The sequence below is a fragment of the Vicugna pacos genome, chromosome 2 (assembly GCF_048564905.1).
Source record: "Vicugna pacos chromosome 2, VicPac4, whole genome shotgun sequence".
Taxonomy (NCBI): Eukaryota; Metazoa; Chordata; class Mammalia; order Artiodactyla; family Camelidae; genus Vicugna; species Vicugna pacos.
The window spans coordinates 116,989,184-117,002,816 of NC_132988.1; the positions used below are offsets into that span (position 1 = coordinate 116,989,184).

Genomic DNA, 13,633 nt, shown 5'->3' on the forward strand with positions numbered 1-13,633 from the left:
CCAATCATTCACAATTGCAACCGAACCTACAACGTACCGAGAATCACCACAAGGAACCCCCGAGACCTGAGGCAGCCCTTGTGGATAAAGTGGCCAAATGATTTCTCACCCAAGTTGAGGGTAAAAGGGAGAGTTAATGGGAAGGGACGTGAGGATGACAGGGGAGACTGGGACTGTCCCAGGCACATCGAGATGTGTGTTCACCCTACTGAATGGAAGCAAATGTAAAATCTACTAAAGGTCCTAAAAGAAGATCCAAATAAAATAAGAAACATTCCACCTTTTTGGAGGGAAGGTAACTGTCAAATTAACCTGTGATTTTAGTTCAATCACAACAGAAATTCATGTTGGAACTTGATTAACTTATTCTAAAACATACAAGCCCTGCAGTCTTCCAGGTGTAAAACGGAGCATCTGTGCACTTGCAGTGAGCCCAGCAGAAGGGCGGGGCGTCTGTGGGGTGCAACAGCGCACCCCAGCCACGCAGGACGGCTGCCTCTGGCCGGAGCTGACCCCTTACCCCAGTGACCCACTAGCTGGACAGAGAAGGGGGGCAGGCGGGAAGCCCACCTTCATCCCTCTGCCTGTCTCCTTTCCTACCGGAACCAGTCGTACAGCTCTTTCGGAATGAGTCACGCATCACTCATTCAAGTCAGAGCTGAGGTTGAGCCTGCAGGATTCTCTGCAAAAGCAGGATGCAAATGTCCAAGTGGTGGAAGCACAGAACCGGCTGCTGGTCTGCAATGGTCTGCAACAGTGAGCGTCTCAAGAGCAGGATCCTAGAACAGTGCCTGGTGCAGAGAACAGGCCAGAAAATGCTCCCTAAAGGAGGAAGTGAAGGAAAGGGAGGGGAGGGGAAAGCTGAGAAGGGCAAGGAAAAGAAAACAAAGGGAAGGAAGGGAGGGGCGTGGGGAAGAGCACCAGTCATGCTGGGAAGCTGAAGCCATCTCCCCGCCCAGCACCGCGATGACAACCGCACGGGTGATGGAGGCGGACGTGCCTGGGTGGAGCCCCAGCTCCGCCTCTCACCGCCAGCGTGACCTCAGGGACCCCAACCCCTCCAGATGGGAGAGTCTAGACAGAAGACACATCAGCCTGGAGCTGGGGGGGGTTGGTATCCAATGCAGAAGAAAGGTAGAGGTGAAGAAAGGGGCGCCCTGCAGGTGCTTCCAGCGGGCTCTTCAGCCCCATGGGACAGCACACTGCCAGCCAGGCTGAGGCTTTCCCAGGGATCCTGGGGCAGTGGCCAGCAAGACCCAGCTCCGTCGTGACAGCTGCATGAGCTTGGAGGGGCGTCCCAGTCCTGAAACTCCACTGAACAACTCTCAGCTGCTGGCCTGCGTCCCCCAGGGCTATCATTGCTCTGCAATTACCTTGCGGATAACAGACTCTGAACAATTGCGGCTCCGGTGCTAAGAGATGCAGTCGATCAATTTCGGGAGGAACATCAAAGCCATTGTCTCGAGAGGGCCTAGTCTACTGGCACTTGCCACAATGAAATAGCCATTTGTGATGACAGCCTGTCATTCAAAGGTCACAGCTGACAAATGACTGTCGGCCACCTCTCTCGGTGAAGCCTGGATTGGGGAGCAGCCAGAGCTGTTCCACTATGGGGGAAACGGGCCCTGGAGCCTCCTCCAAGTTAAAAGGCCGTTCCAACCCATTAGGTCCTCACAAAACCCAGGGACCAAAGGGTTCTCGTCTCAATCCGCATTTTATAGAGGTGGGGGCCTCAGCATGTCCGTCCCACATCGCACAACTCGGGGAAATAACCATGTCGTGTGAGAATATGCTCTGTCAGCCCTGAAGACCAAGAACAGAGAGAGCCTTAGCTTTCAGTGTGGGATCCGCCCGCCGCCCTAGCTGCGGGAGCCCAGGCTGGACTCACAAACCTCTCTAAGACTCAGTTTCTGCATCTGTACAACGGGGGAGAGAATGTTTCTATTTCTTAGTGAAGTCACAACACATCATGGATTTAACAGGAGACCGGCCAGAAGAGTGGCCGGGACGTGGTGTCAGGAGAGCTCCGGGCAGGGTGGGCGGCTGAGTCCGGCTCAGGGAATCTTGGAAACATCTCACCCGGTCCTTCCTCCCATCCCTCCTCCTTCTGTGGTGGTGGTGAGACTCAGCCCATCTTGCCAGCCTGGCACTTGAGAGTCTGCTACCACAGGAGACCCAGCACCCCAGCAAAGCAGCCTTTTCCCAGGGCTGCAGATTCTCTGGGGTCCCCAGAGCCCTCACTGTGTCCTTGGCCATAGCTCAGGTCACCCATTCCTTCCGCCAAACCAAATCCCAACTTGTCCTCCTCCGACAACATCCCCTTGGGTCTGACCGTGGGCCACCCAGCAGCGTGTTGGAGGTGGCCGCCCCGCCCACCCTGTGGCTGCGTCCCCGTGGAACCCCGGGCTCTGTGCGCCCTCATGCGGGGCAGCCGCCAGACCTGCCGCGTGCCAGGAGGTGTGACAGGTGAGGCGGCAGCACTGACCTTTTCAGCCAGGTCTTCGGGGGCCTGCTGCTCAAAGAGCCGAATTTTATCTTCAATGCACTTCTTCAGAAGGTCTATCTTGCTTTTGCTCTTGCAGCGCGGCTTTCTGGCCTTGGACTGCAGCTGGAGGGGGCAGAAGACATTGGCAGGAGAGTGCCGACCAGCAGGTTCGTGCAGCCCCCTGTCTCTCCGCGCCCAGAGGAGCTCCTGCGGGTCTCGGCCCAGCTCAGCCGCCTTAGCTGGAGAGGGGCGGGAAGACGCACGCCCGCCTGGCACGAGCTCTGTTCGGGGGCCCTCGGGCCCGTGCCGCAGGGGGAGGCGAGGCCCGCTCGCGGGCAGAGCCAGGGCTCTGCAGTCAGACAGCAGCGGACCCACCGTGCGTCCACCCCCTCCCCAGCAGGGGCGCCTCTACCCATCAGCCTCTCCGAGCAGGACACAGGATGGAAGAGGTCCCCGCCCTTGTGAAGCTTACAAAACAGCAGAGGAAACAATCGCAGAATGAGAACAAGTAACTGAGGAAGCTGATTTCAGAGGGTCGGCGAGCCCACGGAAGACAAGGGCACTGCCTTACTTTGGGTGGACGGGGAAACAACCTGCAGGGACGATCACACGCGTCCATCCTAGGAGGCACCAGGCGCGGAGGGCTTAACACAGCCCAGCCCCCGGAGTGACAGTGTGCTCCACCTGCACACGTACCTGCTTCTTCACAAATGGGACGGAGTGACCCCGCCGCTGAGCCCCACGTGACGAGGTGCCAAGAGTGTGAATTCCTGGGCACAGAGGGTGCCAGACCCTGAAGACCTGAAGCCCGGAGCAAGGGTGAGGGGGCCTCAGAAGAGGTCGTGGGTGCTCAGTAAACTGTGATTTGCTGAAGGAATGAATGTAGGTAGCAGGTGCCACTGTAACTGCACAATTTTTGCAACTATTACCCTAACCTAGAATGGCTTCCCTCACACCCTTTCCCTGACCCACCTGAGCTGAGGTGAGCATCTTCCTGACGCCACTTACAGAGGGGCCAGCCTTCTGCACCCTGAGCGGCTCACTGGCTATGGCAGAGGGAGGGAGCAGGAGGGAGAGCTACCTCCCAGGCCAGATGGCTCCCACCTCCCAGGGTCACACCCAGGAAAGGGGCGGGGCTGTGAGCCACGAGGGGCTGAGACTCGCGGCTGCTGGTGGACAGTGCATAGCCCAGGCCCCGTGTGCCCACTACACGACTGAAGGTCACCATGAGCTCGGTGGTCCCAGGAGCAGCCGAGGCCAACACAGCTGAGGAGGAGAGGGCAGGAGAGGCTGAGCTGAGGGAAGCCGAGGGCGGGGACGGTCCTGCAGCCTCAGCAGCTGCAAGGCCCTGCCGCTGAACCACGAGGCCCCGAGTCACCCATCCTACCTGCAGCTCAGGGGCGGCCAGGGCCTGGTCCAGCTTCGAGGACTCTGCTTCTCGCCACGCAGTCTGGAATCGCTGCAGCAGGACTCGGGCCCGGATTCTGGGGAGGGCCAGGGTCCTGTCCATCTGAGCGAAGCAGCCGTGAGCGTCCTGCCTCATGTGGAGCAGCTCCTCTTCAGACAGGGAGAAGGGGGAGGAGCAGAGCTTCCTGGTGAAGCAAGAATGTTGATGTGGTTTCGTGGAGAGAGAAGAGTGGGGGGTGGGGGGTGCTCCAGGTCGGGGAGCGATAATTCAGAGCTCAAGCTCCATTAGTTACATCCACTTCTGGAAAAAACCCAGCCTCTCCTTAATCAGGCATTCGTTCCACCAGTGTATCTGAGCCCCTGATGTCTGCTGCATTGGACACAAACGTCATCTGGGAGCTGAGAATCCAGTTGAATGAGACGAGTCTGTGCGCAAGTCTGTGAGGAGGCAACCATGCTCCCAGCGCTCATGGCCCGAAGACAACCTGGTCTCCCTTTAGAAGAGACATAGAAACAAGACTGTGCGCTGAGCCTGGTCAGCGGCAGACTGTCAGGGGGACCAGCGGCCTGGACGAGAGGGGCCCCTCTCAGCAAGTCAGGGGCCGGGGGACCTCATGCTGGGCCTTTAAAGGACAACGACTAGCAGCTCTCATTTCGGGAAAACCTGTTCTGTGCTGGAAACCAGGCTGAGTGAGTGACTGTTAAGGGTTGCCTGTGTCACCCCAAAAAAGTGTGTTCAAGTCCGAACCCCCGGGACCTGTGATGTGATCGTCTTTGGAAATATGGTCTCTGCAGAGGCAATAAGAAGGAAGTTGAGACGGGGTCATACTGGAGGGTGGGCCTCAACCCAGTATGACTGGTGTCCTTAAAAGAAGACAAGACAGACGCACACGGGCAGAAGGCCCTGTGACACTGACGAGCCTACAAGCCAGCAAATGCCAAGGGCTGCGGCAACACCAGAAGGGTGAGAAAGGCGGGGGACAGATTCTCTCCTGGAGCCTTTGGACAGAGTGCGTCCCCGCCAACAGCTCGATTTAGACTTCCGGCCCCCAGAGCAGGAGAGAAGACCTTCCCGTGCTTTGACGCCCCCAGTTAGGTAGCCCCAGGAAGCCAATGCATTCAGCTGCATCGTCGCTGATCCTGCCAAGTCACAGATGAGGACGTTGACGGACACTCCCCTCTTTCTCCGAGGCAGGGCCCACAGCCCCTCTTTGGGGAGACTGGCCGCAGGCTCACTTTCCCGCCTCTCGGGACCCAGTTCCGGCCAAGGACACGTAAGAGGAAGCCTGCTGGGACTTCTGGACAGAACATCCTCCCCGACCCAGGAGCCAGCGATTCAGGGGGAGGCCTTTGCCTTCCTTCCTGCTTGGGGCCACGTGTGTCTGTTCTCTGATCACCAGCATGTCCTCTGGAGACAAGCACAGATCCATTTGGTTATTCCAGTAATGTTCCATCAGCTCTGGCTGCATAAAATACGCTTTGTGGATGCTTTACAATTCAGAAACAGCTGCAGGACACTGTTGTGGGAGGGCCAGGGCCAGGCCCACCAGGCCCGGATCTCAGTGTGAGTGGGTGGGACTGCGGCTCAGCTAGGAAGTTTCATGGAAACAGAGTAAGACCATCAGCGCAGAAGCGGGCCCCCAGCCAGAAGCGGTCTGAAGGCCCCTGGCCTACGTCTTGGGTTCCATGGGACCCATCAGTTTTCCTGAGGCTTTGATCCTTCCAATCCTGTCCGGCAGGACTATGCGTCATCACAAGTGGAGGCCTAAACCGTCCTCCAGCAAGGACAGTAAAGTGGTCATGGCTGTCCTGAAACAGCTTCAGGAAGCTGCAGCTGCTCTTCTGTGCCTTCTCTGGCGGAGAACCTCTGCCCCACGTTTAAGTGGAATCTGGGGTGAGAGCAACTCCAAAATGAACCTCAGCCTTTGCTCTTGCCCATCTTCAAATCGGGTAGACCCCGGGTGGTCTGGTCTTCACCCTCTACTAGGTAGGCGATACGGGATAACACAGGAGGTTCAAGATGACGTAGAAATACAGGACACAGGGTCTCTGCCCGGAAGGAATTTAAAACCCAGGCAGGAGTTTAGGGAAGAAGTCTCAAAGACACACTTTCCCTGACAAAATACACATCCTTATTAATTCTTACTTTCTGGGACCAGGTTTACAGCAACTCCATCTTGCTTGCAATCAGGAAGCTTATAAAAATATGTCTCAAAAACGACTGTGCAAAGTCATTTCTACCTAATGCGTCAAAATACAGGCTGCAACCTTTTTGAGTCTTAAATAAGCAACGTGCATCAGCAGACTCACGTCTTGTGTATTGTTAATTGACCCTCTATAACCGTTCGGAAAATCAAGTTTTCTGATAGCAAACTGAGATTTCTCTTTTCCTCTCTGGCCACTAAATCTGGGTTGGCTTTAGTAAAACTCCCTGCAAAATGGAACCAAATGGAGGGGAAGAAGATGGCCACCTGGGAATGGAAACGTCAGGTCAAATTCATTTGGAAGAGTCCAAAGCCGGCTGGAGTGAGTAAAGACACTTTGTTGGAACAGAGGTTGAGCTGAGTAATTACTGCTGAGAACAATTCACGGCAATAAGAAGTGGCAGTTAAGGATCTGGTTTTCATGGGCATGGAGAAGACAGCATCTTGTTTGCTCAAAGAAACAAACACAGAGTTTGGGAAATAAACAAGAACAGAACCATAAAAAAGAGAGATGAGGAAGAGGAGAGAGATTATAGTCTAAATTGAGACAATCTCGCACTCTGCAAACACCTGGGACTTGCCCTCCCATTAGAAAAGTCGGTCCCCAGGGAAGAGCATTTGCAGGAGGAGGCGCTGCATTGCTGAGGCCAGGAAGACCCTGTTCCCACCGGATGTAACTGCCACCAAGAAAGGATGGGCAGAATGATGTCTGGTGTCTCTGACAGTGTTCAGATTGAGAGGACCACCGATGTCCAGCCAGCAGGATGCGGGGTCAAGACAGGATGGGGACAGAGAGACTGAGCAGATACACCGACAAGGACTCATTCTCCTTCCCTCCGCCCCACCCCTGACCCACAACATCGCCTTCACGATCCTATGTCGGTGCAACCATTTCCAATAAAAAGGCTACAGATTCAGAATTTAAACTGTGAACAAGATCCAAATGAAACTGTGAAGTGTCCATACCAAGGAAAGAAGAGTACAAGGGCTTTGGTTTTGTTGCTTTGCTTGAATAAGGTTTTCTGGGTTCGTTTGTTTGTTGACAGGATAGCATCTTTAAGGGAGATTGATTGGCAGGTTTGCTGGTTAAAGGGAAGAGAGGCTTGAGGTTACTGCCAAATGGGCACAATTATGTCCTTAAATGCAAACAGTTTCTACTACTCAGAATAAACAGACAAGGTAGGTGGTGTTCCTCTCCACCATGCAGCTGTTGGTGGGGTTTTTAAATTTTGTTCTTTTTCCGATGAGACTGGTCTCCCAGTGTCCCACCCAGGCAAGGACCTTCAAGCTGCCCCACCGTCTAGTCTTGCCACCCCTCAGCAAAGCACCGGTGGGCAGAGTCCTCTCATCTCTGGCTCCCAGTGCCAGGTCAGTGGCTGGCATCCAAAACGCACCTCCTGCAGAGCTTAGCAAGGATCCTGGTCCTCCACGCAGTTACCTGGCTAATCGCTTGTGCTTCGCTTCTCACAATCATCTATTTCTGGGTCTGTTTTCCTCCTGATACTCTGAGTTCTTTCAGCACAAGAATGATGGCGGTGACGATGGCAGCTACCACCTATCACCCCCTTATTGCAGACCAAGGGTTATGTTAGAAGATTTAAATACGCAGTTCCTCATCAATGCTGTGACGCTGGCGTTTTGCTAGACATGGGTGATGCCCTAACCTAGAGGCACTGCCTCACCCCTTGCCAGCTCAGCTTCTGTTTAGAGGGGTTGCCCTCCAACAACGGCGGGGATAGAAACACCTATCGCAGACCCACAGAGGGAATCCTGATTGGTCTGAGGCAGAAGCTAGCAATCTGTGACCTGTAGACCAAGTCTGGCCCTGCTGCCTGTTTTTGTCAATAAAGATTTATTGGAACAAAGTGATGCTCATCTGTGACTGTCTGTGGCTGCTTTCCTGCTGCAACAGCAAAGCCGAATAGTAGCAACGGAAGCCATGCAGCCCTCAGAGCCTCCAGTATTTACCACCTGGCACTTTACAGAAGTGCCCCCTGGGTTAAGACAATCACGGCCATTTTACTCTCCTTGCTGGTGAACGGTTTAGGTATGGGCTTGTGATGGACACAGTCCTGCCCAGTGGGATCGGAAGGATTAACACCTCAGATGTTAAAAAGAGATGATGGGTGTGACATCTGGAGCTGCAGCAGCCATCCTGAAACCCTGAGGGGATGAGCCTAAAGACCAAGGCAGCCCACTGAGTACAGTGGAGCAAAAAGATGTTGAGAGCTGGATCCTTGGTAGTATCATTGAGTCATGGAATCAAAACTGTAAATGGACCTCCTGACTTCTTATAAAATGTTTTCTTCACCTTCTAACAACCCGATAGTATCATGTGTGGCTGAAGCACCCTAAATGACTTAGTACTGGCATCGTGTTTTATAGACAGGAAACATGAGGCCCAGAGAGACTAACTTGCCTACACTCAGACACTTGGTGGTGATGCTGGGATTTAAACCCAGGTGTTTCGGTCTACACTGCCCACATTCCATCCCTCTCTGTAGCCCCATAAGGGCCACGTTTGAGGTTCCTCCTATTTCCAATCAGATGTGCCAGCCCCAAATGGCTGCCAAAGCTTTGCTGGTCTCTATCACACAACTAAAGGCCAATTTTGGGCCACACTGATCTCAGTCTGCACCAACAGCAGGCAAATCTGCAGGGAGTAAAGGACCTTCAAACATTGGTCCCTCCGGAATTTGATTTCAACTTGTCCTCATCGCTTCCACGGCTCTCCAGTGTCTTTAAAAACATTCTCCATGTTTTTCTAGTTATTAGAGCAAGAATGTTGGCTGGCTGTTGCCTACAACATCCTGTTTATAAGTGGGTGTCTTTCCATGGTTCTTGAGTTCAATGAGTGAAGGGGCCAGGTGAAGAGAGGGTGCAGTGTGGGGTAAGGCCACCATCACGAGCTCCCTGACGCCTGCTGACACGGGGAGGGCCTGATCACAAGATCCCCTCCCCACCCTGCTCCCAGAGACGAGGGCTCCTCATCAAGGAACACTTCCCATCAAGGGGACCAGGCGCCACCCTGCTTCCCCAAGAGCAGTGGGTTTCAGCTCCCTGCCAGCCTGTGCAGTTCTTCAAACAAGCCCACTGCATCCTCCCATGGGAACCGGGCACCTCACCCTCTTGTTACTACACAGCCTGCCTCCCACAGGCCCTGGTTGTTTGCAGCCCCCGGGGTGGCCCTGGGGGGCATGCCAGGTCCCTCTCCCCGGGGCTGTGAGCATCAGTGAGTAATGAACTGCTGTCAGGCTCACCTGTCCAGCGTCGGGTGGCACGAGGTCGGCCACCCGCATAAGCAGGGGGCAGAATCCCGCCCCAACCTGGGTGAAGGGGAGCGATGAAGTCACACAGACATCCCAACTCACCTAAAGACCAAGCGCTCCCAGTGTCTCAGCTCCGCCTGCTCCTCCGTGGCGGCCTCCAGAGCGTCGTCCTTCAGTCTCTGCCTCACGCCCTGGACGCCCTCCTGGCCCCGGTCCCGCTCCTCGCCCTCCAGCTGCTCGGCCCGGGCGGCCAGGTCCCTGCCGTGCTCCTCCAGGATCTGCTGCAGGAAGAGCCAGGGCACGCCGCGCTTGAGCAGCTCCTGGGTCACGGCTGAGGTCTGCAGGCGCCGCAGCTCCTCCGTGGCCCTCTCGGACAGCGAGAGGCTCAGGGCCCTGAGCTCGTCCAGGGCCGCCTGGTCCAGGCGCTCCTGCAGCTCCTCCAGGGCGGCGCTGTGCTCGGCCACCAGGCTCCGCCACCGGCCCAGGTACCGGCCGGCATCCTCGGCCGCGCCGACGGCTTCGCCGACGGACAGCTGCTCCTTCCGCTGCTCCCGGTGCTGGCGGGAATCCCAGAAGGGAAAGTTAAAAAGGGGCACAGGACTCGGTGTGTCCTTTCTTTGGGAAAACACTTTGGGAACTGGTTGCGGGAGCCACAGCATGTGGGTAGTCTTCTCCCCAGTGCTCTTGCAGTTAGAAAATGACAGTAGGTAGTGGGAACTTCATTTGTTCAGCGTTTATTGAACATGGATTTACTAAGGCAGCAAAGCCCGAGAGGCAGACCAGCTGGGTTCTGATCCTGGCTCCTTCCCTTGCGCACTGAGCAGCGCCAAACAAGTGTCTTGTCCTCTCTGTGCCTCTACTTCCTAATCTGTAAAATGGGCATGATAACAGGATCTACTTCATAGAGCAGTTGTGAGGACTTAATGAGTTGCTTAACACACATCTAGCTCTTAGAGAAGGGCCTGGTGCAGGGTTCCCATCAACAAATGTCTGCCAGTATTATGACCACGTCCCAGATACATGGGAAATGGAAACTGAGATATTGTAAGGGGGAAACCTCTGAGATCCCTGAGAGACCATTTAAATGAGGAGGTCACAGGGCTTTTAAGGGAAAAGATCCAAGCGAGACCTGAGGGATGAGGTCATATCTCGATCAGGATAAGACAGGTGGTGGGAGGGAGGCTTTTCTTGGGAGAAAACGCAGTAAGTGTGGAGGCCCTATGATAGGAAAAAGCTGACCTGCACAAAGATGTCCACTCTGTTGTTATTTATAAGGATGCACCTGCAAAAGGTCCGGTTCCACTTTCTGAGAACACGGGATGGTCTACCTTTTGTTCATGGGTCCGAGTGAGCAGAGAGTGTCACCTCCTTCATTCTACAAATGCTCATTGAGCTACTATGTATCCTCAGTGCTGGGGCTACAACACAGACCACTGATCGTGCAGGGACTCCCAAACTCTGTGCCCTTCACAGGATTTAACAAAGCCGCCTGCAAAAACAGTATTTACGGAGGACTGCCAGAATCTCTGCAGTGCATCCATCCTTCCAGACCTAACCTTGAACCAGGCCAGACCGTCAGAGAAAAGTGGTCCTGGGGCCCTGCTGTCCTGATCCTTTAGCTAGTGGATGTGGACAAGGTGATGCTGAGATGGGGTGGAGGTCAAGGGTCAAGGTGAGAATCATGGCTTTCTAGGGGGCCCAACACTTGGTAGTAAGAAGTAGAGCTTCTATCATTCAAATTCAGTTATTCTGCATCCTTCCTCCGAGTGGTACCAGACCACCACCCAGGTCGTCCCGAGCATCCCACATCTGCTCTGCATCTGCCCTTGCTCCGTGCTCAGGGTTTGGTCTCATCAGTTCTGACCTGGCCGAGTACCAGAGCCTCCCATGGGTTTACGCCCTGGGGCTCTCCAAATCTATCTGTAGGGCTGCTCACGTGAGCTTCCTGAATCCCAAATCTGATCTTCCTTCTGTAACCGAGCAGGACCCTGTGGGGCCTTCCTGGGACAGACCCCTCTCTGTATCCTCTGCTGCAGCTCCTTTCTGAGGTACCCAGATAATAGTATCTCCTGTGTATTTCCTGAGTTTTTCAGATGCTAAAAACCACCACCAAAGGAAAGAAATTAACTACTTGATGATCAAGAGCACGTGGCCCCCAGACCTGGTACCCAGGGTGTTGACCGCCCTGTTCCCTACACATCAGCCAATCAGAGAATTGTGCATGAGCTGATCACAGACCCTGCGACCCCCTCCCTGACCTGGCCTTTAAATATGCTTTGCTGAAAACCTTCGAGAGTCTGGGTTTTCTTGGTCATAGCCACCCTGTCCTCCTTGCTCAGCCCTGTAGTAAACCTTCCTCTGCTCCAAACTCCGTTTTGGTTTCTTTGGCCTCAGGGTGCATCGAACTGGCGCTCAGTAACACTTCTCCCCCTGAAAACCCTGCTACGTTCCCCACTGTCCTGGGATGCAGGTAAGCCGCCAGCCTTGCACGCTGCCCTCACTGCTGTGGTGCTGCTCCCAGGGGGTGCCTCCCCCCACCCCTGCCCGCCGCCCCCCGCCCACCCAGCTCCCACGGTCCTGGAGCTCCCAACACAGCGGCACGTCCTCGCCCGAGCGCTTCACTGCCCTGTGGGTATCGGATGCTCGCCTGTCCCCCAGGACTCAGGCTCTACTGCACCTGCCCCGGGCCGCCCTCCCCCGGAGACGGTGACGTCCTCTCTGCACTGCCGGAGTGTGAAGCAGGTGGGTGCCCTGTGGTTGGTCTCTCCCCCTTGGGGTGGGCAAACAGCCAAGCGGCTCGTGTCAAGGACAAGGCTTGGGCCCTGAGTCAGACAGGCCTGGGCTCAATCACTGACCATCGACCTGGCCCTCAGTACTTAATGCTGGGCTCTGAATGTCTGTGTCCCCCCAACACCCGTGTGCTGAAATCTAACACCCGATACGATGGCGTCAGGACAGGGAGGCTCTGTGAGGTGCTTAGGTCTCGAGGGTGGAGCCTCCTGAATGGGACTGGTGTCCTGATATAAATTTCAAGATTATTCGTTCAAGTTCTGTGAAAAATGTCCTGGGTAATTCGATCGGGGTCGCATCAAATCTGTAGATTGCTTTGGGTAGTATGGCCATTTTAACAATATTAATTTTTCCAATCCAAGAGCAAGGATGATGCCCTGATAGAAAAAGACCCACACCCACTCGCCAAGCTCTCTCCCCACTTCCAGACACAGCGAGAAGTCAGGCGTCTGGAGCCAGAAGGGGGCCTTCACCAAACCTGACCACACCAGCACCCTGACCCTGGACTTGCAGCCTCCAGAACTGTGAGATATAAATGTTTGTTCTTTATAAGCCACCCCATCTGTGGTAATTTGTCTGGCAGCCCAAGTGGACCACAACACGTAAGCCCTCCCAGCCTCAGTGTCGTCACTAGGAAAAAGAGAGAAAATGGCAGCAGCTACCTTACAGGGTTAATGCCAGGATTAAACAAGGTGCCTCATAAACACAGCCAGCACCCTGCCAAGTACGTGCTCAGTAAACGGGGTATCACCCACCACAGTCATTATTCACTGGAGCCTGCACTCCTTGCCCCTTGCCCTGGCAGACATTACTAATCTACCACAACCCTCGGCTTCGCTGAAGCTGAATAGGACCTGGAAAGCCTTGCCGTGGCATTCCAGAAAGTCACTACCAATCAACTGCAGATGGTACATGGTGATGCCTGCCTGGTGGCCCTTCGGAACCTCACCCTTTGGTGGCAGTGCCTGACGTGGAACCTGGCCCTTGGTGGTTATTTTAAATGGTTCTGCGAAGAATAAACAGCATAATTTCTTACATACCTTTTGCAGCATCTCCCGTCTTCTCTTCATTATTAATTTTTGGTGGAGTTTCTTCTTCTCCTGCTTTAAGTCATTGTCCAACTTCTGTTTGATAGAAAAGACTTCTGTCTGAACCCGCTCCAACAGCACCTCCATCTGATCTTCATCCAGGTAGCCTGCCCTGGATGGAAAAGATGAACTTAGTTAATGCACTGTCCAGACTCACCTGCAGCCTGACGGTGCTGTGGTTGAATGTGCATCTCTGCATGAGTTGGTCTGAATTAGAGAGATCTTCACTCTCAGAAGGAGCAGGGGGATGGGAAGCTGTGACATCACTAAAATGCAGGAAGGGTAAGGTCAGCATTTTTAGAGATGTGCAGAGAAAGCTCAACATAACAAGATGAATCACCCATTAGGGCAGAAACTGGGCAAGAGGGCTGGGAGGAAACAACAGCCCAG

The 13,633-nt window shown here is 54.5% G+C and overlaps 1 protein-coding gene across 9 annotated transcripts in view; it reads right to left on the bottom strand.

Moving 5' to 3' along the window:
* Positions 1-13,633, bottom strand: part of EVC2 (EvC ciliary complex subunit 2) — a 120,110-nt gene that overhangs the window by 36,004 nt on the left and 70,473 nt on the right. For all 9 annotated transcript variants that reach the window (XR_012062804.1, XM_072946390.1, XM_072946419.1 and 6 more), the window contains 4 exons: positions 13,196-13,355; positions 9,468-9,922; positions 3,873-4,077; positions 2,486-2,608 (listed from right to left, as the gene is read on the bottom strand). Coding sequence is in view for 8 of the 9 variants with exons in the window: in XM_072946390.1 (XP_072802491.1) it covers positions 2,486-2,608; positions 3,873-4,077; positions 9,468-9,922; positions 13,196-13,355 (943 nt within the window). In the remaining variant the exon portion in view is untranslated. The remainder of the gene's footprint in view (positions 1-2,485; positions 2,609-3,872; positions 4,078-9,467; positions 9,923-13,195; positions 13,356-13,633) is intronic.